The sequence below is a fragment of the Pleuronectes platessa genome, chromosome 9, assembly GCF_947347685.1.
Source record: "Pleuronectes platessa chromosome 9, fPlePla1.1, whole genome shotgun sequence".
Classification (NCBI taxonomy): Eukaryota; Metazoa; Chordata; class Actinopteri; order Pleuronectiformes; family Pleuronectidae; genus Pleuronectes; species Pleuronectes platessa.
The window spans coordinates 4,339,061-4,366,742 of record NC_070634.1 but is presented as its reverse complement, the minus strand read 5'-3'; the positions used below and the strand labels follow the sequence as shown (position 1 = coordinate 4,366,742).

Sequence of the window (27,682 nt, the reverse complement as noted above, 5' to 3'; positions counted from 1 at the left end):
ACACTACCAAGCATTTACATCACACTGAGGTGCAAAATTGAAAATACAATCATCGAAATGGAACACACCATATGAATGACAATGACTTGCGTTCCAGATCACCTCTGAATGCGTTTTTGGGGTTCCAATTATGTATTCAGTTAAAAAAACATGGTATGATACACTAATTCACAGCTCAGTCAAAGACTACAAACACGAAACCTCTAAAAATAGATTAAACCAAAAAATGATTAAATTAAGACAACACATCAGCTGAAGTGATTCCAAGTTCCTTCGCAGTAAAAAGCACACCTTCACAATGCCCACTTTTAAAGGCAACCAAATCCTCCCTTTTTACATTATATTTAGATTCCAACCATATAATAATTGTGCTGTGACTAGACTCAATCACACATCACTCAAAGTTTGAACCTTAGTTCAGTGGTATATTCTCAAAAAGATGTAAATAAAGCACTAAATGAAAAATAGTCTCCCCGAATGAACAAAAAAGACAGTCGTCTTATGCTGTCGGGTTTGACTCTGACACAAAGAGAGGGGGGTAGAGAGGGCGGAAGAGAGAGAGAGAGAGAGAGAGAGAGAGAGAGAGAGAGAGAGAGAGAGAGAGAGAGAAGGATAAAGAGACGTTTAGGGGGATATAGATAAACGGGGTCGAGAGACGGGAGGAAGACAGAGGGAGAGAGAGTGGTATAGAGAGGTATAGAGGAAGAGAGAGAGGTGAAGAGGGAGGGGGTGGAGAGAGAGAGGAAGGAAGACAGAGGGAGACAGAGTGGTATAGAGAGGTCTAGAGCGAGGGGATGGAGAGAGAGAGAGAGAGAGAGAGAGAGAGAGAGAGAGAGAGAGAGAGAGAGAGAGGAAGGGAGAAAGAGAAAGAGGCAGAGAGAGGGAGTGAGAGAGATGTAGAGAGAGAGGGAGGTAGAGGAAAACAGAGGAAGGGGCGAAAGAGGTAGAGAGAGGGAGTGAGAGAGAGGTATGGTGAGTTAGAGGTAGAGAGAGAGAGAGCAAGGTGTCAGTGCTCAGTCATGGGAGCGGACGCTGATGTCCGCGACACAGCGCGTCCTGCGCTCCGTGCGTCAGACATGGGCTCGGACTGTGAAAGTTACTACAGCAAGGAGAACGTGTTCGTGGAGGTATTCACGTGTCCGAGAGCGGACAATGACTCCACGGCTCTTTACTGCTGCGGCTTCAGTGACCTGAAATACTGTTGTGACGACCCCAACAGCTTCTTCCCATACGAGTATGGATACATGTGGTGGTTGAGGTAAGGAGCGGTGACAGCAGCTGAACTCAACGTGACATTATATTGTTACCGACTATTCAAACTAAATGTTTCACAATGTCTTTTCTGTGAACACGGAGGCTTCTCTTTATCTAAGTGGTTTCCTGTTGATGGTTTTTTTGCAGCTTGTGCCTGTTTGGCTCCAATCTGGTTAATTGGTTCTCAGGTTGCTGAGAAACCAAATTAAGAAGATTTCTGAGTAAGAAACATCAGTGACCTTAACATGCACTCATCACAAATTAGTATAAGGGCAGTTCACAGTGGAATGCAAATTGGAGGTATCATTTAAACCTCAGCATTTGTAACATTCAAGCAGTACATTTTTTAAAATAAAACTAACAAATAATGAAGACGTAATTTGTTCATCTTAAATTCACCTCTGATATCCACACACACACAATATGTTGTCCCATCAGTTAGGAAAACACCGCTTCTCAGTCAGGAAGGAACAAATAACGATGTGGTCATGTCTCTCCATACTGATTCTGATTACTTGACTTAATTATTCTGTAAATGGTTTTGTATTTATATAGGACTTTTCTAGTCTTGATGACCAATCAAAGCGCTTTACAGTACAGTTTCACATTCATATGTGTGTGTGTGTGTGTGTGTGGGTGTGTGTGAGGTGTAGGTATCTCTCCGTCAAACAAGATTCTGGACATTTGTATAGTTTATGGTTTTGCTCAGGCGCAGTTTGAAGTTCAGTATCTTGCCAGCAACAATTAGGCCTGCAGAATGGGGGAGACTGGGATCGCACTGCCGAGCATTTAGGTACTGGGACGACCTGCTCTGCCTCCTGAGCCACAGCGACATGATAACATTTTACATTTCATCTGAACACACTCAGGCTCAGGAATTATGCTGATATGCTACTTGCAATGTGAACATCAACAATATGAAAAACTTAACTCACTTACACAAACATCATCCTCATCTGAATTGAGGATTTTGCTGTAGTATTTTTTATTACATTACATTACATTACATTTCATTTAGCTGACGCTTTTATCCAAAGTGACTTAAAATAAGTGCATTCAACCATGAGGGTACAAACCCAGAACAACAAGAATCAAGAATGTACAATTTCTTTAAAAAAAAAGAAGCAAAACTACTAAGTGCTATAAGTAAGTGGCATTTAATGGCATATTACCTCCTCTCTTAAAATCTTTATGCTACACACAAGCATCCAAATCTGAACACAAGGCCTATATTGAATTATACACTTTCAATGTACAGCGTTTCCCAAAACATGTACAAGGTAAATATTAGATTCAATTTCTGCTGTTAAATCCTCCTCAACCCTCCACACTGGACTGAATATCTGTAGACACTTTAAGATTCACAGAATGAAAGACTCAATCTCAAGACAGATTTATTTGCTGTTCTAAAAATGTACCAAACCTTGGTGTTAAAGGGTAATGCTGTGTTACAGTTTTTTCCTATCGTTTTCGGTCATGTACCCATACTATGGTCACTTTTCCCTATCACTTAACACAGTGGGCTTTAGAGACACACACCTCTGCATATCTGTTAACCTTTGGTGCAAAATGCACTACAACAACCACACCACAAACAATGCTGCCATAACTTAACACATGTTTCCTCTCAGAACACTATGACCTAAAAAACACTAACATCTTGAAGCATTGCCAATTGCATATATAAAATGTTGCTGTGTCCTCCAGTTTGGCATAGATTTCCTGTAGTGTTGCATTGAAAAAAAGAGAAAAAACACAGACAAACACTTCTTTGGACTACAGTAATAAAGTGTGTAATATTACAGTATGACAATCCAAGCCAAGTATCTGCTGACAGTGTTCATATGTCGGTTTACCTCCCACAAAAGATGTCACAATTGAGTGTGGTAAATGTACTGTAATTGTAAATACAGTAAATACTGTAAGTGTTTTATGAGAAACTGAGAATAACAATTTTCAGTTTTTGTAATGCAAATTACATACAGTAAGTACGTAATATATGATCCAGAAACCTTCACCTCCACCTCCACCTTCACCTTCACCTCCACCTCCACCTTCACCTTCACCTCTTCCTCTTCCTCTTCCTCTGCCTCTGCCTCTTGCTCTTGCTCTTGCTGCATCCATTTTCCTATACCAACTACGTAAAGAAGTCCAAGGCAAATGCCAAAGAAGGCCCTTTTTCAACGAGGCACAAATTACATGTAAAACACCTGAGTAGGTCTTTAGCTGAAATGACCACCAGGTGTTTTGCATTGCAAAACTTATCCTCTGTGTTTTGTACAGATCATTGTATGTAGTGTTGCTTTTACGTAAAAAAAGTAATTCCATGCCAATTCACCAAGAACTATGGTGCACAGGGGGAAAAAAATCTAAATTACTGTAAAATAAAATAAATAAACTATAAACTAAATATTTTTTCTTATTCAAACATGTAACTTCATTTGTCTGTCCAAATGCAGCATCTTTCCATCTACAGTGATCTAAATTACTGATAAGTTAGGTTTTGAACAGAAAGTTCACTGTTTTGAACAGAGTATCTAAACATTGGTAAAATATGCTGTAGTTCCACAGCGTTTTGCCGGTAGTGAACATTGACTGGGGCAGGTATCCATGAAATTTGGAAGAAGGCGTCATTGCCAGCATTTGTATCTTAGCATAGGGGCAAGTAACCACAGTTTGGTTCACATGGTCTACTGGTATGCTCACTGTGTGAAGTGTTTAGGGAATGTGAACATGGTTTAGGTAAATTGCCTAAAACGATAGGAAAAAACTGTAATAGAAAGGACAGAGTGTTTCCACAGCAGGAATGGAATGCAGCAAACTGGAGGAATCGAGAGGACAATGTGACTGAGGGAAAGGGCTGAATGTGACAGAACAAGGTGAGCAGCAGGTGATGCTGACGCAAATGCAACAGGATGAAGGCACCAGCAGGCAGGCAAAACGTAAACACTTCCCAAAGACCAATCTAGCAATAGTTGGTGGAAGCTTAAATAGCTCAAGATAATTTGGTGTTCTGAAAGGGAAGTATTGATCAAACCTGACTAACATACAGTGAGCGAGTGGATGATTGTTTAGAGGAGGATGAGGTGCATGGAGGAGCTGGAACCAGGAGTTACATCCAGTCAGCAGCACACATGTCAGAGAGGGAAGAGCAGAGGGGGGAAAGCTAGAGTCCATTAACCAAAATAAAGTTTCTGTTTAAGCGTTTTGGGATTTTTGTAACAATTGTTTAATTTTGTTGTGTGTTTTCATTACTTATAACTGGTTAATTCATGGCAATGTCCCCTCACAGCGAGGAAGGTTCCGCCTCTTGACTAAATAAAATTATTTTCAAAAATATCTGTTACACCGTTTTGCTCTGTTTGGAATCAAATTGTCCATGTAATGATAATGAAACAATTAATGCATCAAGATGCTAGATAAAAAAAAAGTTGGTTTCAAAGTTGTTCAAATGCTTTTATGCTTCTTTTCTTGCGCCATAAATACAGACCATTTACGGTTTTCACAATTATCTCAATGACTATGATGGAATGCATGCTGTGTTAACCTGCAGGAGCTTTAACACACAACGAAACCAAAGCAGCTTAACACCGTACAGTCCAACAGCATGTTCTCTCTGCAGAATAATTTTCTTCCTCTCAATACTGTATTACATGTGCAGTGAGAAGAGTAGAGCAGATACTAAACGGTCTCCTTAAATCCTTTCATGCAGCACCAAATTTCAAACACTCATAGATATCAGTCTCCTAAATATGCATGTTTTTTTTTACTGTATATATATATACTGTATATACAAAATGTCTACTCAGATACTTTACCATTACTAACAATAATTCATCAATTCATTGACCTTCCATTATGATACAAAGTATTTATTCTAATCAATGCCCTTATCAATCTGATGTTCTCCTCCACACTTGGCACTATTGCACTTCTATCCGTCCTGGGAGAGGGATCCCTCACATGTGGCTCTCTCTGAGGTTTCTACGTATTTTTACCCTGTTAAAAGGGTTTTTTAGTAGTTTTTCCTTACTCTTGCTGAGGGTTAAGGGCAGAGGATGTCTCACCATGTTAAAGCCCATATGAGAAAAATGTTGATTGATGATTACCGCCTTTGTTTTCACTCTGATGAGTATTTACTTTGAATCACACCTCTTTGTTCTGTGCCTCACAGTGTCGGAGCTCTGGTGGGTCTCTCTGTAGCAGCCCTGGTTCTTCTTGCCTTCATCATCACCCTGTGTGTACTCTGCTATCTGTTCATCACCACCAAACCCAGAGGGCTGGATAATGGGCTGCCTCTTCGAGCACCAGGTAATGACTGCATCTCTGCCTGTGCAGAGAGCACTCTGCCCAATATAGATCCGATTCTCTGAATATACTGAACTTATTTGGGATCAGCCCTCTGATATACAGGACAGTGTATTGTATACTAATCACAGATCAAAACTCACCTTTTCAGAACTGCTTTTAACGTGTGATGTATGTTGTGTTTTCTATGTTTTTAGTGTGTAGCTTTTTATTCAAATTTTAACGTTTGCAAAGTGTCTTTGAGTACTTTGAAAAGCGCTCTATTAGTAAAATGAATTATTATTAGTATTATTATTATTGTTATTATTATTGTTATTATTATGATGATGATGATTATGAGTATGATTATTATTATTATAACTAAATCCGGAGTTTGCCTCTAAAGCAGCGCAGAAGGAGATTCTCCACTCAGACATGTTCACGACAATATAGACACTTCGAGAGCGTTTTGGTGGTGCAGCAGGGAGAGACAGGATGTAACTAGACAGTATATAAAGGGATGTAATGTAATATTTCTGCTGTGGAGATCTTGTGTTTTGTTAAGAGCAAACCAACACCGGTATCATCTCTTATCACAAAAAGCTCTATTGACACCTCAGTAGTGTCTTCTACGTGTGCAGCACAGTGTTTTCATCCTGAGACCTCCATATGCAACCACTTTTGCTATAGATCCTGATTTTTGTTTTCACATTTCACACACTCATAGATATCAGTGCCCAACATATATCCCTATGGTTTTGTTTCATCAAGTCCATTCTCTATGAAATAAAGGCAATCTCAACTAAGTGTCCAACATTCAAGGGTATTTTCCATTTTCAAAAAACATTTCCTCCGTGGACTAATGCAGTGCCATTTTTAAACCTGCCTGTTTGGAATTGGCTGTTCCCTTGTCCTGTGTTACTGCTCTGGAGCTATACTTCAGAATTATTCCTTGTCATTAGTGAGTCCTCCTCCAACGGTTCTACAATAGACTATCACATTATTTGTATGCTGGACGTTGTGTGCAGAGGTTTTTATAAACAGTCTATGGTGCAGAGTGAAGTTAGAAAATTTTGCGTTCTTCCTACAATGAAGATTTTCAATTTTTTTCATACAATGAAACTGAATTAGCTTTATTACTAATAACATGTGTGGCTTTTATTTACAGCCACTGATGTAGTTTATCTGAGGTAGAAGACATGTTTAATTCAGTCCACAGACTGACGGCACACTGCCCCTCCCCCACGGTTTGCTGGTCACCTATTAATTCAAATTGTATTAATATTGAACATATTGCATGTCCAAATCGCACCAAACTCTGCACTGCACTTTATCGGGCCATTTACAATATACATTCTAAGAGTGGAGCTTTAGAGTAGATTTAGTCGTAGATGTAGAGCTTCAGTCGAATATCAACATAAAGAACAAACTTTAGATAAAAGAAATCATTCGTAGTTAAAGAGTTTTATAATTAGAGATGTTACGAGAACCGATACCTTTCGATTCCAAAATAACAAAACATCGACGATGCCCATTTTTTTGAAGCACCGTAAGCTAGTGATGTGTCCTCCCGTGTCGAGGCTTCGAAGCGTGTGTCGAGTAATCGAGGATGATTTTTATGAAGCGCGTATCGAGGCTTGTGTCGATGACGTATGTGATGACGTTCGAAGCCTCGCGAGCTGGCCGAGCACGTCACTGATTCAGGAAAGGGTTAGCGGGTTTGGTGTGCGATTCAAAATAAAAGGGGCCGCGAAACGCAATAGATTCCCCCCCACACTACTTGTCTTGGGACTTTATTGTGCGTTTGCTTGCAATATATTCTGAGTATTGGAGGGAGAAACGGAATTTATTTCCTATCTTGTCCAAACTTGCGGTATCTTTTTGTAACCCAGATCTCCTGGGCCTGAGTTCGTAAACACAAAAAATGAATATGATCTCAGAAGAATATTTGAAACGAATCTTATCTTTTGTTTAAATTCCTCTAATTAATATTAAAGACCACCACAACTGTATTTTAAAAGTCAAAACCTTCACAGGTGTTTAACAATATGAAATAAATGAAATTGTTGTGAGCTCCTCTCTCAGGAAGTAAAATATTTATACAATAAAATAAATGCACATCAGTTATATCTTTACCTTTCACAGGTCTCTGAATCAAAACAAAAACAATTCCTATCAACTTTAACTTAACTCACAAACATCACATGTGGACCAGAAATGATAAACTCTAGGGATGAGCGAGTACAGCATTATCTGTATCTGTATCTGTATCTGTTAACCATATGAATTATCTGTATCCGTATCCGTACTCGGAGTGCGCGGGGCCTAACCCGGAAGTGGGTGTGATTTAACCCGGACGTGGTCTGGATTTAAACCAGAAGTAGGCCGGGTTGTCCTGAAACGGGCGGGGCTTTAACCAGTATGTTATTTTAAGCATGCAATTGATATGGGTTGATCAGAAATTGTTATATTTATTGCTGATTAGAAAACTATTACAGGACAGCATCAGCATTGAGCTTCAGATCAATGATTTTGATCACAATAGCAAACAAACTATTTACAGAACAAGTTTTGCAACAATGAATACAACACATGCTGTTGCAATTATGAAGTGCAATGTAATAACAAGTGTTGTCATACTCAACATAACTTTCTTTTTAACTTTGACATTTTTTAAAGATTTTTTTAATTTATTTCCACACCAGGTGTGTGCGTGCGTGCGTGCGGGCGTGCGTGCGTGTGTGTGTGTGTGTGTGTGTGTGTCTGAGTAAGAGAGAGAGAGAGAGGGGGGCGGGGAGACTGTGTTCTACGGATCAAATAGTCCGATGCTGTTTTTCAGATCTGCATTGACTTCAATGAAGACCAGTTGTTCCACATGGCTAGGGTCTAAGTTTGCACGCTGTGGACTGACCACATTTCCAGCTGTGCTAAAAACACGCTCATACTGGACACTTGTAGGTGGACAACTGAGATGCTGCAGTGCAAAGCGTGTAAGATTGGGCCAGCATTGAAGCTTGCCTGACCAGTATTTCACTGGGTCATCGGTAAGGCTGATGTCCCCATCTGCCAGGTAGGCCTCCACATCACCTGATGGTAAATGTGTCCTCATTGGAATAGCTGATTTCTTTTTCTGCAGGAAAGACAAGACTGAAGTGCTGCTGGTGTCAGGTGTCTCTTCTGTGTTTCTTGAAGGTGTAGCCAAAGGGTTACAGAGCTCCATCCTGTGGAGTAATGTCCTCTTCAGTGCCTCCACATCAATATTGTCTGGAAAACAGCTGGCTTTATATCTGGGGTCAAGGAGAGTGGCAAGCAGAAATGTGGAGTTTGCAAAAATTGGTTGGAAACGCCATTCTAGTTCTTTGCTCAGATTGGCTGCCAGTCTCCTTGCTGCTGTGCCTAACTTTTCCCTGGACTCAGCCGCAACATCTTGGCCCAGCCCCACTGTGGCATCCTGATCATCATCACCAGCCATGAACTGATCAGATTCATCCTCAGATTCCTCACCAGCTGCAAGACCTCCCACATGCAGTGACCTGATGATGGAGCACAGGCCATGCAGGAGGGGGGTGACCTCAGAGATGGAGGCGCTGTGTTTTGAGAGTGCCCTTGTGACCTCCTCAAAAGGACAAAGAACAGTGAGCATGTCTGATGCTAACCTCCACTCATTTGGATAGATGATTGTGTCAGGACCAGGCTCTCCACCTCTTGTCTTCCCTTCCCCCACTGTGCTCCTCCCACAGATGGCTCAACCTGGAGCTGGGAGGGGCCTCCTGTGGGAGACCTTCACAGCTGAGACGCATCTCATCAATTCCACCTCCACTCCATAAAGCCTCAGCTCATTCACCCTGTCTTTGCCAGATCGTCCGTTCACCAGTGTGATTATGCTGCACACCTTCCTGGTTTGTCTCCTACCACTGAGTTCTGCCTGCCTGCCTGTTTACCTGCCTTCCTGCCTGCCTAACTTTTTGGACTTCCCAAATAAACCTTTTTTCTGCCTTCAATCTGCCGTGTTCCTGGTCTGCACTCTTTTTGGGTCTGCTTAAAAGAAGGATCTTAACAGATTGTTGGAGCTCTACCCATGTTAGACTCCTGTGTCATAATCTGCACAGCCCTGCGCTGTTCCAGCAGCCGCTGGAGCATGTAGAACGTATAGTTCCACCTTGTTTTTATATCTGTTATGAGCGTGTGCTGGGGGAGGTTCAACTGTGTTTGCAGCTCATGTAGTCTGTTGCTGGCTTTGCTTGAGCGATGAACATGGCCAGATATGATCCTGGCTTTGGAGAGAAGGGATGTCACAACCCTGTCCTTCTCCAGTGCTTTGATCACCACCAAGTGAAGCGTATGGGACATGTAACGGATGTGCCCATATTCAGTCAAAGCTTTCACCATGTTGGCTGCATTATCTGAAACAACAAACCGTATTGTGACAGACTGACCAACAGACTCTTCCCACTCTCTCATCTTTTCCTTAAGGCAGCACAGAATGTTGTTTGATGTGTGCTCAATGTCCAGCACACCAACATTTAGCAGCCCTGCTTTCCTCTGTACTGAAGCTTCCCCTACACGTTCACACCAGTGCCCAGTTAGACAGAGATATGCATGTGCGTTGTGATTGCTGGTCCAGAGATCTGTAGTGAGGTTGATGACACCTCCTTCAGCTGCCTTAAGTGACTGGACCAACTCCCCTCTCATTGCCCCATACAGCTCAGGCACTACAGTTCGACTGAAATAGTGCCTCGATGGGATCTTATACTTGGGCTCTAAAAAGCCAACAAGTGTCTTGAAGCCTCTCCTCTCCACCACAGAGAAAGGTTCAAGATCAGTGCAGATCATTTTACCAATCATCTCTGTAATTTGTTTTGACCGGGGATGGTTTGCTGAGAATGGCTGCTTTGCTGCAAATGCAGTGAGTATTGGTGAAGAGGAAGATGAATGTGAGCCCTTAGTAGCACCCAGCTGAACACCAGTGACCCGAGAAGGAAGAGGAGAGGAGGAGGAGGTGGCTGATACAGTGGGCTTTCTAATGTGATGGGCATATAGCAGATGGTTATGTAGAGATGTTGTGTTGTAATGTTTTGCATCTCTACCTCTGCTTAGCTTGGACTTGCAAAGCTTGCAAATGGCTTTGGAGGGATCATTTTAACTGTTTAAAAAAATAAAAGGGTTAGGGTAGAGACGCAACGCGAGTCGCTTTCTACCAGCATCACGTCTGAACGAACCCACGTTTAACAGAACTCTACTGGTTAATAAGTAAGTACAAACTGAAATAAAAACAAACTTCAAGCTGAAGAAACCCTAAACATTAACGGAAAAGACCCGCGAACCTGAGTGACTGAGAGACAGAGAGCTGTTCTGTGAGTGAGTGAGCAGAGCGGTGTGTGAAGGGGAGGAGCGCTGTGACGCTGTGTGAGGATTTTCATTCTGTCCGAGCACAGATATTGACTCGTATTACTCGTATAATACTCGTGCTCGGTAATAGCATTTTATTGATTCCGCTCCCTGTCTCTGTAGCTTCTCATGCAGACTATTAATGTGGGCTATTAACAGGTTCAACTAGTGCAATCAAAGTTGACAAATGTAAAGTTGACACACTCCACCTCATATCCTTGGAAATGCTTTTTTGAGAGTACATCGAACAACATGGAGGAAGGTAAGACACCTAAATGATATTCAGTAACAATTAATTAATTGTTTAAAAAATAAAACAAAATCCCTTTTCAGTTTAAAGGGGAGTCATTTTGAAAATTTAGTTCAGTCTTTACTGATATAATGTCGCTGACACTCAGATGTTCTACTATCATGTTGAAGTGGAATGAGTCTGTGAAAACAGGAGGTTCCATCTAAATTTGAATGTGGACATTGCATAGTCAGAGGCTCTATGAACAGGAATCCACTGGAAATACTGATAACCTATTAAGGAATATCTTAAAATTCCATCCAAAGATGTATATTGGGCCACTTTCACAGATTTGCACTTTAATTTTCTCAGTTATTATACAGTAAAAATACACAAAAATGTATATCAGCATAGTCAGAGACACCACGAACAGGAATCCAGTCGAAGTCACTTAAAACCTCAAGAAATATTTTTAATCAGCTTCCAAATATGGTTACATTATGAATACATTTGTCCTTTTTTACAGATTTTCCCTTTAATTTTCTCAGTTATTCTACAGTAAAAATACAAAAAGAAATTTATGAGCATAGTCAGAGAAACCATGAACAGGAATCCACTCGAAGTAACTTATAACCTGTCAAGGAATTTTTTTAATAAGCTTCCAAATATGGTTACATTATGAATGCCTTTGGCCACTTTCACAGATTTGCTCTTTCATTTTCTCAGTTATTCTACAGTAAAAATACTCAAAACTGTGTATCAGCATAGTCAGAGACACCATGAACAGGAATCCACTCGATGTAACTTATAACCTCTCAAGGAATATTTTTAATCAGCATCCAAATATGGTTACATTATTTACACTTTTTTTTTTTTTTACAGACTTGCCTTTTAATTTGCACTAAAAATACATGATGATTTAAAAAATGAATGTGAACCTGACTTTCACTCACGTTCAACATGTGAATGGCTGCAATGTTATATCCACTGTTTTGTTTTGCACTGTTGTTGTTTCTGCACATCACCTTTTGAAAAGATGCCTGGAAGTCTTGAATGTGTCTGGGGACACTAGTTGTTGCACTTTGACCATTAATTGCACTTTATTATGTTGTGCTATGCTCTATTGCACATGATTTGTATGTCTTATGACATTTTTCTATTTTTCAAATATTTTAATAAAGAAGTTTCAAGTTCAAGTACATGGTATCTTAGAAAATCCTTTTTTTTTAACGTGGTATCGAAATTGGCATCGAGAATCGCGTTATTTTATTGGTATTGGCATCGACTACTGAATTTTGGTATCGTGACACCCCTATTTGTAATGTAACAATCCTTATTTTACGTATTCAGAAACAGTTAAGGACACATTTTGACCTTCTGAATCCACAGAAAGTTAACTTTTTCAGTTTCTGAAAATTCAACCACAGAAAATAAAGTCTTTTCAGATGTATTACATGTCTTCAACAAAGAGTGATGTATGTTCCTGAAATTTCACTCTTTTCATCCTTTTCACGCAATTTTAGAAAACACAAGCTACAGCCTACCCCTTGAAATCCTCATTTAGACCTGTTGAAAGGTCCAGATGTACATTTTCAATGCAGAGAAAAAAGGTTTCGTTTCATCCTGTAAGTGTATTAAGTATTTTGCCAGTAGGTCTTTTACGTTTGTAAGAAATGGACAAAGACAACTTCTGGGGGGATTATGGCAGATAAATCTGCTTCTTAAATTACCAAACTGTGTCCATCTGCTGTTAGTTGCTGAGCACAAAAGCTTTTTACAGAGCTGGCTATGCCTAAACCATAGACTGTTAATAAAGACGGACAACGTGTTTACACTTCCTCCCACTGTAAAAAAGTGAGCCGATATATATTAATGAGATATATGGGTGCTTGTGCTTTTGGTCTCATTTGGAGCCAGAGTCTGCGCAGTAGCAATCAAGCTGTGGAGCCTGGGTATCAAGATCCCACCTATAAATTGGCTCGACCAATCATAAGTCGGTCTATGCTGTCATGTCAATCATGACATTTCGCCCAGTTTTATAGCATCGAATTACCAGCAAATGAAGAAGTCCTTTATTAGTCCCGCAATGGGGAATTTTGCAATGTTACAGCAGCAGAAGACAACACATTAGTAGCATGCGGTACCTGGGTGAAGGAATATGAAGAAATAGAAATAAACAACAATATATAGAAACAATATATAAATGTGATTAAACCGGTATATACAGTGTACAGATATATATATTATATATCAAATATGTACAGTAAATGGATGCAAATAATGGTTTATATTGCACAGAAATAGTTACAAATGAGTATAGTATAGTGAATACTTCATTCAAATTCAAACTATTATTCACTATACTATACTCATTTGTGTGAGTGTGGTCCAGGTCCAATCTGAAGGAAGAGGAGATTTTTGACATGAGCTTCCTTCAGAAATGCACTGAGCTCACAGAGGAAACAAACACAGTAGTCAAGAGAGTTTTTGGTGATAAGGGCAGACAGCAATGTTGATGTGATCTTAGCAATGGAATTTACAGATTATGTCTTTTGCGTTCGATGTTTATTGCACCACCTCACCTGAACGCTCCGAAGACTCCTGTGTTGTTGTGAACATATCTGAGCTGAGCATCTCCTTCTGCATTGTTCATGTGTGAAAGGCAAACTCAGGACAAAGGGAATTCTCCAGAGTTCATGTCTAAAAACTGTCACCAACCAACAGGGAGCAAACCAGATGATTTGGCTTCACTTTTGGCCAGCAGTCACCTTGAACATCTTTATATGCAGTCTATGATCTGGACACAATGCTATAATAACTACATACTGGTTTGTCTGACTCTGTACATTACAACATCCTGAGTGAATTTTCTTTTTTTCAGGTTCTTCATCGAGTCCACACGGACCAGGACCGAGTCATAACAGCGCAGCTTCTGGACCTCAAGGCCTCAGGAAACACTTCCTGAGGGGCAAGCTGGACTGTGACAACCAGCCGCCAGACCCCGACCGCCTTTTCCAGCGTTGTTTCATGGCTACTGTGACATCCATCACTGTTGAGGGTCCTGCATAGACTCGTCGACTATTTAACTTTAGGAGCAGCTACTTTTACTTTGATTCTTTTTACTATCCTCATTCTACCGAAGGCTAAAATTGGTTGGAATTCAGAATGTCACATATTCTTAAAAAAATGAACATTTGAAAAAGAATCAATGTAAACCTTGAGAAAACAAATTGTAGTATCGTATATTCTATGTAGCCGAGAGGTCGATGATGTTGTAGAAGTTGTTGATGATGAAGAATGGACTCCGAGTACCTAGTACCTTCAGTAAAACAAAGTTTATTACACAGAAGTTTCACAGGTCAGGACGGGCATCTAGAAACCCGGAGACATCACACAGCCAAATGGTGAAAATCTGACTTGCAGGGGTCTTACACACAGTTATATAGGGACATTGGTTCCTCCCATGACTTACTAAATAAGGGCATGTTTATGTGTCCGAACATATAGACACATTGGTCAAAAACATTCTATCCACCAGCTGGTCAAGACAACTCCCTAGGTCAAAGGCCATCCCAAAAGGTAGAGTGCAAATAAGATAAACATCTGGAGGACTCTCTGAGAATGTCTGAGTGTCCAGAGGATAGACATCATAAATGTTAACCTGTCATTATGTGTTTTAAGCATATACCAACATGTTTTACTCTAACGAATACACAACAGTAGCAGAGAAACAAGATGTGACCTTGATTGCTTGATTCAGTCTTTTGCAGCTTAAGCGACCCACATTTTCCAGTTGAAATCTCCCATTTTTTTGTTGCTAGTCCGCATCATGAAAGCAGGTGTGATGGGCTTTGAATTGCATTTTGGTAAATCTGCAGTAAATGGTCTACCATGTGATATAATCTTTTAAGATTGACATTCTCTAAAGTATATTGTTGTTATCATCTGTTGTTCTTGAATTTAATTATCTCTAAACCTGAAAGAAAAATATGCAGGATTTATTCACCTCAAATTAGTTTTTCAAATGAGATCCATTGAGGAATAACCTCAGCATGTTGAACAATGAATAATCACTGATGCAGATGTTTTTGATAAACAATAAAAACATCTGCATCTATGTTTCTGAGTACATCTTTATACCCACATATAACCTGGTGCCCACTAACTTTGCTTTTACACTCTGATGGAGAAGATAAAGACTCAAAAAGGAGGAGCATGCAGGACTTTGATGAAAACTGTGAAAGTACAAGATCTTCATGCAACTTGTTCTATATATACCTAGAGCTAGTGTTTGTCGGCCACACATCTCAACAACTGTCAGAAAAAAACCTTATTCAGTCATTAAGTCTCCTGAGGATTCATCCTACTGAATTTGTGGTTCACACGCATGAACACAAATTCTCACACACACACAAACATTCAAACACACACACCCTAGAGCAGGGGTCTTCAACGTTTTTTTGGCCAAGGACCCCCAAACTGGTGGAGAGATGGAGCAGGGACCCCCTCTATATATATTAGGCATGCACTTGTAACAGATGTGGACACGTGATTTAGAACTTTGTTTGAGGTTCTTTATTCACCTGCTGAAACCCTCAGTGAGACAAAAATACACTGAGGGAAAGAAGAGCCGACAGGAAGTAAAAACTTCGGGGAGCACAAAAGGTGGTGCACAGCTACATCACTTCCGCAGGAAGTGTAAACAAAATAAAATAATAACTAAATAGAAATCACAAATACAAATTATAAATAAAAATAAATACAGCACATTCTTAACTCTGTTACACAGCGATATGGAAATTCTTGGCCTATACCGATACCGATGTTTAAAACAACAATCTATTTGATGGCCAATACCGATGTTTGTTTATTTTGTTTTAGTCGTTATTCATTCACCCTTTTGTGCCAGGAAAATTATTAAATCATTATTCAAAAAGCACGATTTAAAATTATTTCAGCCCTTTATCACTCTTATGTTTTAATGAGGACAAATTGAATCAGATTTATGAAACAATCTTTGGTTTAACTAAACTTTATTTAACAAAGACATATTGTGCCCATTTAGCCCAAAGTTGATATTGTTTCTTGGGGTCTTAATGAAATGTCTCTTACATATTTTGGTCAAAATACCACAAAGATCATTTAAAACAGGACATTTTTACCCTGTCTAAAACATCCCTCCTCAGATTGACCTCTTTGAGCGCCAATAGTTACTCCTGCCGTTTACCCGCACTTCATTGAATTTCTTCACTTTGACGCAAAGGGAGGGTTCCCCCAGCGGGCGCCATAGCTGAGTTGATCCGCGAGAAAGGCCCAACACGCGTCCAGAGTCGCCGCCCGCCATACCTGGTCCCCCCCAACTGCCCCGCCTTCCGTACCGGCGACGGACTCCGCCCCGCGCTTCAAGAGAAAGAAAGCCCCGCACCAGCGACGCCGTGGGGCACCGCGGATGAGGCCCTCCCCCCCAAAAAAAACCTTGAGGCGGTCCGCACACTTTAGGTGCTCCGCCGGTGGAGTGGAGAGGAGGGCGACAGGGCGACTGCCCCCCCAGCACAGCACGTGACCAGCGGTTTTATCACAAATACCAATGAACATCGGCCAATGACATCGGTGAAAGTCAAGTTTATTACCGATGCGCCGATGTCAGTAAACGAGGCGAATATCGGCCACTACCGATGAACAATACATCGGTGCACCACTAATATATGTTGTATAAAATTGAGTTTTATATTAAACTAGTGCCATGTATAAACACAGCTATGATACTCCCACATTAGTGAGATGTCGGACCCTGATGGGTAGCGCACAACTTATCTAACCTTGGACAGATGGTTGTCAGGCAGAGGGTCATATCAGCCTCACATGTTGGATGCATGTTAATGTGTATTTAAAGACAATTACATTTGTGGCGGAAAAATTGGTTGAAAAATAAATATAAAACTATAAAAAATATAAAAAATTGTCTAATCAACCAAACATTTCCCGACCCCCCTGCAGTACCTCCCCCTAGGGGTCGCGGCCCCCTGTTGAAGACCTCTGTTCTATTCTATAGTGATGCTTTGTAAACAGAGATCAGAATCCTGTGCTAGTCTCAACTAGAATTACAACTGCAAGGGCAGAGTGAACAAAGATACAACAGTATCTGAGCATATGTGTAGTGCTAATTATAATTTGTCTTTACATATAAAAACATGAAACATATGACTTGATTAAAGTCAGATATTAAACAGGCTTAAGGGAAATTATCTGTATTTATACAGCGCTTTTATTGTCTTGATGACCACTGACGTGCTTTACGGTACAGTGCTTTACAGTTGGCCATTTGCTCATACTCCCTCCATGGGCAGCACTTTTCAGTGCTGCCTTTCAGGGTTCAGCATCTTGCCTAAGGACACTTCAGCATGCAGATGGGAAGACTGGGATGGAACCGCCAACCTTCTGGTTGGAGGCGGATGCTCTCCCGCTCAGCCACAGATTCGGGTAAAGAAGTAGGGCATGATTGATAAGCTTCCTATTTTCCCTAAAGGAAGAAGAAGTGTTACTTTTACTATGATTATTTTAAATATTTCTCTATTTAGATATTGTATTGTTAGATGACCCGATAACCTTCCACACCAGTTGGTGGCGGTAATGCGCAACAAGGTGCTTGCATATTGCGACAAACATCACGTAGAAGAACAAACAGGAAGCTCCTCCATGGAAACAAGGGAGTCCATAGTGTTCGCTAAGCTGTTTACATCACACAGTAACTCAGAGAATCATGAAGGTCTACAAATCAATCTATGACGAACCTTTTATAAATATGCACCGTGTGTGTAGCTAGCCAATAGCAAGATAACATGCTATTGGCCGCTAGCTAGTTAGTACCTCTGCCTGTAACGAAGGATGAAACAGTTGTAAACACGCGTGGCTGCTGGTGGAACAACGCAGTGTGAAGATGTGGAAACGAGGTGGGGGGTGCTCCGCCCTGGACCGGGCTGAGGAGCTGCTGTCCGCCAAGAGGAGCAGCAGAGGAGACGCTGCTGCTGAGGCCACACAGCGACCTGCACCCACAACACCCCCACACACCGTGAGTCTCCCACATGCGCTCTCATGTTTGTCACAGTGCTGAAAGAAGAACGGAGAAAAGTTCTTACAAGATAATGTCAAGGTGCTTCCTATGTTTCATTGTATTCACAATAGCTATAGTTAATTAAGTGTACATGGGTATCAAATGTAAACGTGCCAGATTCAATGATCCATGTCAAGGTGCAATAGGCTCCTTATATTTTAATAAGATAATATATTATATAATTGTTAATTTAGAAGTGGTTTATTATCTGAGCATAATTTGAATGTTGCAGCTGCCTAGTACAAGCTTATCTTTTATAAATATTCAGCAGTTTAAGCTGAACTTAAACATCACACTCAACAAACTCTTTGTTTACCGTCTGAATCAGTAATAGCTGTCTATTCAGTGTTGCAGAGTTAAAAGTATATTTAAAAAAAATAAAACTTCTTGATATTATTTAAAAAGCAGAACGTCCAATTTGCCCTAAATTGCTCAAGCTTCATCACAGCCCCGATCTGAACAGATCCATCTATATGTAGTGAAAGCGCCACCTACTTGCAACCGGAAGTAAGCCTTGTTTTACAACCTTAATTAAACATTAAATTTCCACGTCCAAGTTAGGACTTCAGTGTTAAAGTTAGCGGAATAATCAAAAGTCTTGATCCGACATCATCGATTAATAACTAAATACATGCGATTATCAGTTTTTGTGAAGAGTTACAGAGACAAGGGCACACACACACACACACACACACACAAACACACTCCTGCAGACAGAAGTCCTTCCCGCCATTAGCCGTTAATCCAGGAACAAAAATATGAATTCAGCAGGTTTTATATAAAGTGAGCGTTTAGAAAACATCAGAGGAGTCTCTTGTTGACCTCCGCAGAGTAATGCACCTCAGGGCAGTGGCGCTGCTAAGGGGGTCCAGGTGTCAGTCATGTGTCAGATTACCTTTTGTACTGTGCTATTTAACTACTCAAACAACTCTTCTGTCAGTTCTATATTTTCTTTTACCGTCTCCACTTCTACACAGCACTCATTCACCCTCAGTTGTTTTCTCTTGTGTAATATTACTTGGCGCATGTTGTCATCGTACATGATGAACATTTCTTTCATCTTCTGCAGTTCTTATCTGCTCTTCTCTTCATTCTCCTTTGCCCTACAGAGGCACAATGTATTTGCTGTTGGTCATTCATATCGTGTGCCATTCTGGTCTTTTCGTAGATTTACTGCACTGTTGAGTTTAGTTGCTCAGGTGATTACTCTGAATATGTTAAGCTGAAAGAATATAACTTGTTTTTTACTTTTTATTTAATTCCACTCAAGCTATATATAACGGAAAACATCAAAGGATTAATTAAGCAAATTATTCCTTGTTGTCAGATTGCTCTAATGTTACAGTTTCAGTCGTTATAGATTGCTTTGATATCTTGCACTGTTGCAAAGGTTAAAGATTTATACAATCGGAAGAGAAACAAGACAGTGCTAATAAAAACACCCTGTTTTCAGCTTTGTGACGATGCATTCTCAATTTTTGAATTTTCCCAACAAGGAACCAGTTTATCACAAACATTTAACATCAACACATCTGGAGATACTCGGCTAGTAAGACGAATAAAGTGGAGTAGAATGTACAATATTTCCCTCTGAGATGTAGTGGACCATCCGAATGCCAACACTTAATAGAGTAAAGATACCTCAAATGTGTTCTTAAGTACAGTACTTGAGTAAATGTTCTTAGTTACAGTCGACCAACGCTGAGGCAAACATCCTGTGAAGATATTGTGCTTGATGCTGTTCCACTCAGAAAAAAAAAAAGTGGATCATTTGTAAGGCAAGTTTGACAACAAGCTTCCACTTTTTGTGATGCTGCCTGACCTCGTCTCATTCTCTTCTCCCAGGGCCTCAGACCTCCGAGCTCTATGGGAGGAGGAGGACGAGGGGGGAGCAGGTTTTTGAAGAAGGCGCCACCGTCTGCAACCAACAGCAACCAGTCACCTGTCAGCAAGAGCCAAACACAGCAGATCCCTGAGCCAAGGTACGATTCTGTAGATAAAAAAAAACAGAAGTCATAATGAGCACCTGAGTGAAAAGAATGGATGTTTCAGTTCAAATAATCACTGTTCAAACTTTATTCTTCTCTTGATTCATCATCGCTCCCCGTCTGGTCAGATGTGTGTCATCCTCCCAGACTGCTGCTCTGAGTAGACTGGCTAAAATTGAGAGCAGCCTCCGCAGCCGTAAGCAGGTCCAGGAAAAAGCCAGACAGCTGATCTCTCCTCCACCAGAAACAACCAGTTTGCCGGTCTCGGTCCAGTCCAGCAGTGACCAAAGTCTAAATGGGAAACGTTTCCTTAAGAACAAAGCAGCAGCCGGAGCCGTTGACAGCGCCAACACTGCTGCTGCTTCTGGGTTTCCAAATGAGCCAGATGTGGGCGTCAGGTCCAGGTCCAGAGCTGCTGATGCAGAGCTCTCTTTGGCACGCTTGGAGATTAAGTCCATGAGAGTTGTAAGAGGTGTGAATCTGGAAAGTGATGAAGAGGACATGAGGAAACTGCTCGGAGACTCTTTGGAATCAACAGACAACAGCTTGTTAAAACTGGGGATACCTACCTCTGTGAGAACAGCAGACAAGGTACCTTTAACTTTGATGTCTGAGAGAGCCATGTTATATATTGTTATCAGGATGTGTTAGATTAATGCCAACATTTTCATTTCACACATTGGTATTATACATGTTTTTAAAACCTTTTTTTAAACGATTTCTGATGTATGAATTTCAGAAAAATAACAGAGATAAGATTTATAAAGAGGATTACTGCACAGCAAACATTGTCATAAGATGCAAGAGTCAGTGTATGAGAAACATGATGAAAAATATGAATATATTTCGAGTTTGGCAGCACACTCCCCATCATGCTTCAGATGATGCAAATTGAGATGACGGAGTCAGCACATATTCATATTTTAAAATTCGTGCTGCATTATTGCTAGCAGGCACTATTAGCACTGCAGCCTTGAATTCACAGAGAAGTCTGAATTTAATTACCTTTAATCTTTAGAAAAGACTAAGGCCCTGCTCAAATCTGGTATTAGCATCCATCTTGGGTGAACTGATCACATGTGAGATTATGATCACTGTAACCGCATTCAGAGTTTATCTGGAACACATGTTTCCACATACCTTTCATTGTGTGAACACAAATGTATCCTGGGCCACAACTAAGGATGACCTACTCAGCTGACGTCTCTGACCTGCCACTGTTTCACAATGAATCAAAAGTATTTTTACACCTACCAATATTTCAGATACACAGATTTATTTGTGGTCACCACAACGCTACATTGACCTGCCACATATTGAAAATCTTCTTAATTTTTAACTATTTGTAATTGATAACATTTTATTTTGTAATGTATTGATTCACTCAGCATCCCCTTGTCCTACTTACTTACTTCCTTCCTCCTCATCTCTATCACCACACACACACACACACACACACACGCGCATACCCAAATACGTTGATGAAACACATCCATCTCTAATATCCAGACTGGCTACACATAAAATGTCTTAGGTTTTGAATGATATGTATTTGCATAGAGCAGGGGTGTCCAAACTACGGCCCGCGGGCCAACTGCGGCCTGCCATCCATTTTGAATTGGCCCTCATAAAAAAAAAATTAGAAGCACTTAAGTGGCACTTACTTATAGCACTTTGTAGTTTTGCTTTGTTTTTGAAGAAATTGTACTTTCTTGATTCATGTTGTTCTGGGTTTGTACCCTCAGGGTTGAATGCACTTATTGTAAGTCGCGTTGGATAAAAGCGTCAGCTAAATGAAATGTAATGTAATGTAATGTAATGTAATGGACCATTACAGTGTTGCACTTCTCAGTTTAGACACTAAGTGGCGCCAAACTCACCCCTGACATGCCAGCTGTCCCTCAGAACGCCGCCACGCCCCCCTGCCCGACCTTCGTATTTTTTCTGTATGTGCCCCCCAGAATATAAAACGTTTGGACACCCCTGGCATAGAGAGAGTGGGAGTAAGATCCATGTGTGAACAAAGCCTATAAGGATTAAGAGCCTAAAGTGAACTTCATATTCAAAATAGATTCATGTAGATTCATCCTTGACAGACATCAGAGAAACATCTACAAGTCGAAAGTCAGTTGAACTGGTTCAATTCGATCTGTACATGATTGATGCCTTCATCGATGGCATCATGCATCAACCTGGAGGACTACATTTCCAGTTTTACACTGAAGGAGGATGAGCAGAAACAGAAATTTGCATTTGGTGGTTGCACATATCAAATCAGTTTAGTCTCAGTCTTCAAAATCTGTATTTTAAGACAGTGGTTGTTTACATTGCAAAACAAAAGACATCCCAATGCTCTGCTTTCCTCTCTTACAGAGCAAAAGTACTCAGAAGGTCCACTCCACAACTCCTCAAGGTGCTGTTCATCCTTTGCCACCTTCCAACGCAGCACCACCTCGCTCCCCCAACTCTCCTTCTCGTCATTCGTCTCCCTTTCGCTTCACCGGGCAGGTCCAGGCCCAGTTCAGCCCCTCTGTGCTCTCTCCCACCCCCTCTCCCCCAAGGAGATGGAACTCTGCTCGCAGGATGGCCAGTCCACAGCGCTCCCTCTCCTCCATGTCAGGCCACAGTGAGGTGCACTCTCTGGACGAGCTCTTCCCAGTGGTGCTTGGCTCTTCAGATTCCCACGGTGAGATGAGCTCAGTTTCATCTGAAGGTGAGACAAGTGTACACGACCAATCGGATACATCAGTAAGAGATAAAACGTCACGAGTCAATCGAATCTTAAGTCAACAGAGTTCCTCAGCGATACGTCACAATATTATTGTTGAGATGGTTTACTAGTATGAAAGTATCCAGCCTATAATTTTCATACAAAAGTAGTAACACACTGGTTTTGTTCTTTGATCATTTCTTTCTGAACTCCTTATCTCATGCATCCTAGATGGACAACAAGGTACAAACATCTTTCCATTGTAGAGTTTAAAAGAGAGTTTTAATCGCTTTACCCTTCATATACCCTTTAAAACATAAATGTGTTTAAAAAAGATAATCACCTTAGACACAGCCACCTAGAAATACCCAAATAGTCTTGTTTAATAATTTTGTATGTCTTATGTATTGTTGTACTACTATTAGAACACATGTTGTGTGAATATAGGCTGTTATTTCCTAAAATTCGGATCTTGTGCTATTACAGACTTCAAGATAAAAGTGATGACGTTAGATGACCTTGTCCCGGCTTCGTTTGGATTTACAGAGGAAACACCAAAACAGGAGGTGGGCAGTGACAGAAAAATTATAAATAGATCAGTATAATAAAACAAACAGTAGTAAAACATTCCATACCCGTACAATAGTGAAGGGGTCCTGGAAGTTAACATGGATTAAGGGAAATTTTGGTTTTATAGAGACGAACTTGCTTTTGTTTAAAATAATATAATTTTGGAATTTTGACAATAATTTCTACTTACAAACTTAAAATAAACAACATCATACTTGTAAAATAATAGATCCAATGACTGTGTATTTTGAAAATGTTGAGTGACTAACCCACTGAGTATTTTCATCCAAATCAGTAAGTTCCCATCAGCTACTCTGATTGCAGCTCCTGTTGTTATATGTTAAGCTCTGATAAACTCACCATCAAACAATACACAAAGCCAGAAGCTAGACAAAGGCTCAGATATTCCACATGATAATTGTTAATATGTTTACAGCTTGATCCACTGATCTTAGTGATAACATTTTTTTATTATGCTGCTTAAAATGTTTAGCTTTTTAATTCACTGTTTGATCATACACTGTATGAGTGCTCTGTGGAATTATTTTCTGAATTGTATTTCAAGCCATCATTATGGTTGATAAGAATAATGGCTTGAATAAGCATAAACCTTAACAAATATATGCATTTTATGGCCATAGTAATGGGAATCTTTTCTGATTTCCTGATTGATTGATGTTTTTTGATTCCTTTTTACTGCATGAACAGAGAGAACACAAGGAGAGGGAAGAGGAAACACAAGAGAAGGAGGAGGGGGACATATTTGACTATCAAAGTGACTTTGAGAGTGAGAGCAGGTCACAGCCAAAACACAGTGCCAGCCAGGTTTCAGAGCACCTGCAGGGAGACAGAGATGACGTGGAGGAGGCGTTGGAGGTCAGAGAGGAAGCTTCGAATTCAGACGTGTCCCGCGAGAAAACAGAAGACGATTACTCAAGCACTTTCTCGGACACAATTTCACAGACCCCAGGTTGCAGTCAAACATCGAAGTCATTCAGCAGAAGCGGAGACTCCAGATCCTCAGTGTCACACGGCCGCAAGACCTCAAGTCACCAGTCGGGGAGACGGGCTTCAGAAAGAAAGGTTTTTAAAGAGGCCGCAGTACAGACGCAGCCTGATACCATGTCGCACACATGGTCAACTGGTCAGTCATACAGCATATTTCATATTGTATTTATGATGTTGTAAAGGCCCCTTTCTTCACCATGGTCACGCTACTGTATGTTAATCATCAAGTTATCAGGATTCATTTGATAATGACATTGACAGTAAAAGAACTACATGTATGATATTTAGTGTGTGATCCGAAGTTTATGACTATACAACAATGTCTGTTTCTGATCTCTAACTCCCTCCCTCTCTGCAGGCGTAGCTGCATTTGACCCCACAACCTACATAAAGCCCACCCCAGTGGCTGCTTATACGCTCAGTGCAGAAACACTGGAAGGTAAGAGACAGTGAAATATAGAATAAGAGACAACATGAACAGACATAACAATCCTTTATATTTATAATAGAATATTGGCAGTGGTTTTAGAACTGCACCAGAACGTTGATGCACTGACAAATATGCACATGGAAGAGACACACAACAGTGCCAGTTTGTTAATAGTAGCAATGATGTCCACTGAGAAGAATACCTTGGTTTTGTTCAATAAGAATATAATGCAAAAGGTGCCAATTTACTCTGACCATGTTGCTGCAGCGCCATCTGTTACTGAAATGCTTGGAGCCAATTCACACAATACATGCAAGAACTTAAAGTAAAACAGTTTGTCGTATCAGAAAACAAAACTTTTGGGGACCTTATCCAATAATATAATATTGCTTTTCCATGATATCTACTGGAGGAAAGGAAAAAGTTAAAACTATCTGGGAGTACTAGGGTAGCTAAATATGTTCATGCCATACTGCAACTGAAGGAGGAGTTAGATATTTTGGTGAATGCACCTGTTTCCTTTTTGCTAAGTTTGCTAAGTTAATGCTCAATATTAAATTGGTCACAAAGCATTTGGCTTAGGAAAAAGAGTGGGAACAGGTGTAAACTCCCAGCCAAGAGATATCATTTGGTGAGGCTTAGAGATGCAGGTAGATGGTTGAATTTCTACAGTTTTTCTTATTTATTCTTTTTTCATTGTTGAGGCTGTTTCCCCCATCTCCACATTTTGTGCAAGATTAGCCAGCTGCTACTTGGATGTAGCTAAAGCTGTAAATAGGCAGAAAATGTCTTCTTTAAAGGTCCAAATGTTTAATTGTACTGCATTTTGCCACTAACATGTGGACAAATCATGTTAAGTGTAGTGATGAGGTCAATCATGTGTCAGGACCTTCACACAAGTGTCATACTGTCACTTTCCTTTAAAACCAAAGCAGGTGAAACTGATTCACAATCACTTGTGCTTCCTAAATGGACAGATTGATAAACCTGAAGTTTAACTGACTGTGTTATACTGTGTTATACTGTGTTATACTCCTACTATTAACGCAGACAACACATGAATGCGTATGTTCTCCCTGTAAAATGACACATAACCTAAAGTTAGGACTTTTCTCTCAGACTTTTTCTTCACCAAGCTGGCCTATACAAGTGCTTTAGTCTTAGTAGTATTCTTTTAAAGTGTGCCCCATGTCGTCCTCCCCAGCTGTCAGCACCTTCAACCCAACTGCGTTTGTAGTCAATGAAATGCTGAAGCAGCAGCTCGCCTTGACAAGACGGTTCATCGAGAGCAGCCGACACCTTCACTCCAGCCTGGTGCAAAGTCTGGAACCACCCAACTACAGATACACCACACTGGAGGGCACCATGCAGGTAAAAGCATATTGCTTATACACACACACACAATTTCTTTCTAGAGTGAGGTTGTGAATGACTCAAGTAAATGATAAAAATGGAAATTTGTGGAGCATTAAAATTCGATTTTCCCTTCACATGTATCTTTGTGTAAGAGAGGAATTTGACTGCTTTCACCAGTGATGCAGCAGAAACCTGTCTACCAATAAATTGCTGTTATATTCAAATGCCAGGCTTTATTGGAGCTGTAGTTAACTCACAAACCTTTTACAGCAGTTTTGTATTCTTTCCACAGTACATTCGCAAGCACAGATGTTCCAAACCCACAATGGAGAAAGCCGTAGAGGAGGTGTAGCAGGAGATGACGACTGTTTGTGAGCGATGACTCCGTCATACTGGATCACTGAATCTGCTGGTGCAGAGCAAGAGACAGTTGCCATATATAAAGTTTTAAATAGTTGATATTTTTTATTTTCTATGAATTATTTGTTGTCACTTCGTCAAATGCCATGAACAACAAATGCCGATAGTGTCTTCAGTGAGAAAAACACGTCATCCATTCAGTTAGAATCATGTGATACCAGTATTTGTGAATGGATCAGGCTTTTTTTAATTGTCTTAATGAGTGATTTAAAGGACTTGACACCCCCTCCTTCCACTGTTGAAATAATATAAAGTGTCCACTTTGTCCTTTGTATATTCTCAGGAAATAATGATAAACATTCTTAAACCTTCATGACTGTGATTTTGTTGTTTTGCATTTGATAAAGTCCCAGTCTAGTAGCTTATTACTCCTTCTAAATCTTCTGTTTTCCACAAGATTACATATTGAAAATGTTTGGTCATTAAAAACTTCCCATCATGGCTTTGAAATGGCCAACTCATAACATATTAAGGTCAAGACCTTAAAATGTACAGCGAAATGCAACAGTTCCCACAATGAGCGAGTGCTTTGGAAAGAAGGGGAGAGAGAAAGACTAGGAACATCACATTTGAACACTAAGTCTCGTTGTCGTAATGAAAATAATAATGATAGTCTTTAATTGTACCTTGGCTTCCTCAGGTGTTTCAGATTTATAATCGCAATAACGTTAAAAGCCAAACCTGAGGCTGAAGGTTAATCTGACTGGCTACTGGCTCAAATATATAAAACATTAAGCCTTTTCCAGCTACTGAGCCCCACCAAGAAGCTGATAGGATTGGTTCCTTAGCTTTGAGACATCACAAACCCTGGCAGTTAGAATCTGTTTTAAAGACTGGTATTTGTTTAAATGTTAAATGGTTTTGTATTTATATAGCACTTTTCTAATCTTGATGGCCACTCAAAGCTCTTTACAGTAGTTTTACATTCACC

The 27,682-nt window shown here is 40.3% G+C and overlaps 2 protein-coding genes across 2 annotated transcripts; both read left to right on the top strand.

The window, feature by feature from the left end:
• The first annotated feature begins 864 nt into the window (after positions 1-864).
• On the top strand, positions 865-15,275 carry LOC128448287 (protein shisa-like-2B). The gene is made up of 3 exons (XM_053430866.1): positions 865-1,258; positions 5,429-5,565; positions 14,040-15,275. The coding sequence occupies exons 1-3, from the start codon at positions 1,020-1,022 to the stop codon at positions 14,225-14,227; spliced, it is 564 nt and encodes a 187-aa protein (XP_053286841.1). The 5' UTR covers positions 865-1,019; the 3' UTR covers positions 14,228-15,275.
• Positions 15,276-17,836: 2,561 nt separating this feature from the next.
• On the top strand, positions 17,837-27,062 carry c9h19orf44 (chromosome 9 C19orf44 homolog). The gene is made up of 9 exons (XM_053431419.1): positions 17,837-18,227; positions 20,115-20,251; positions 20,386-20,848; positions 22,631-22,970; positions 23,454-23,533; positions 24,246-24,681; positions 24,904-24,984; positions 26,180-26,346; positions 26,624-27,062. The coding sequence occupies exons 1-9, from the start codon at positions 18,096-18,098 to the stop codon at positions 26,681-26,683; spliced, it is 1,896 nt and encodes a 631-aa protein (XP_053287394.1). The 5' UTR covers positions 17,837-18,095; the 3' UTR covers positions 26,684-27,062.
• The last annotated feature ends 620 nt before the right edge of the window (positions 27,063-27,682 follow it).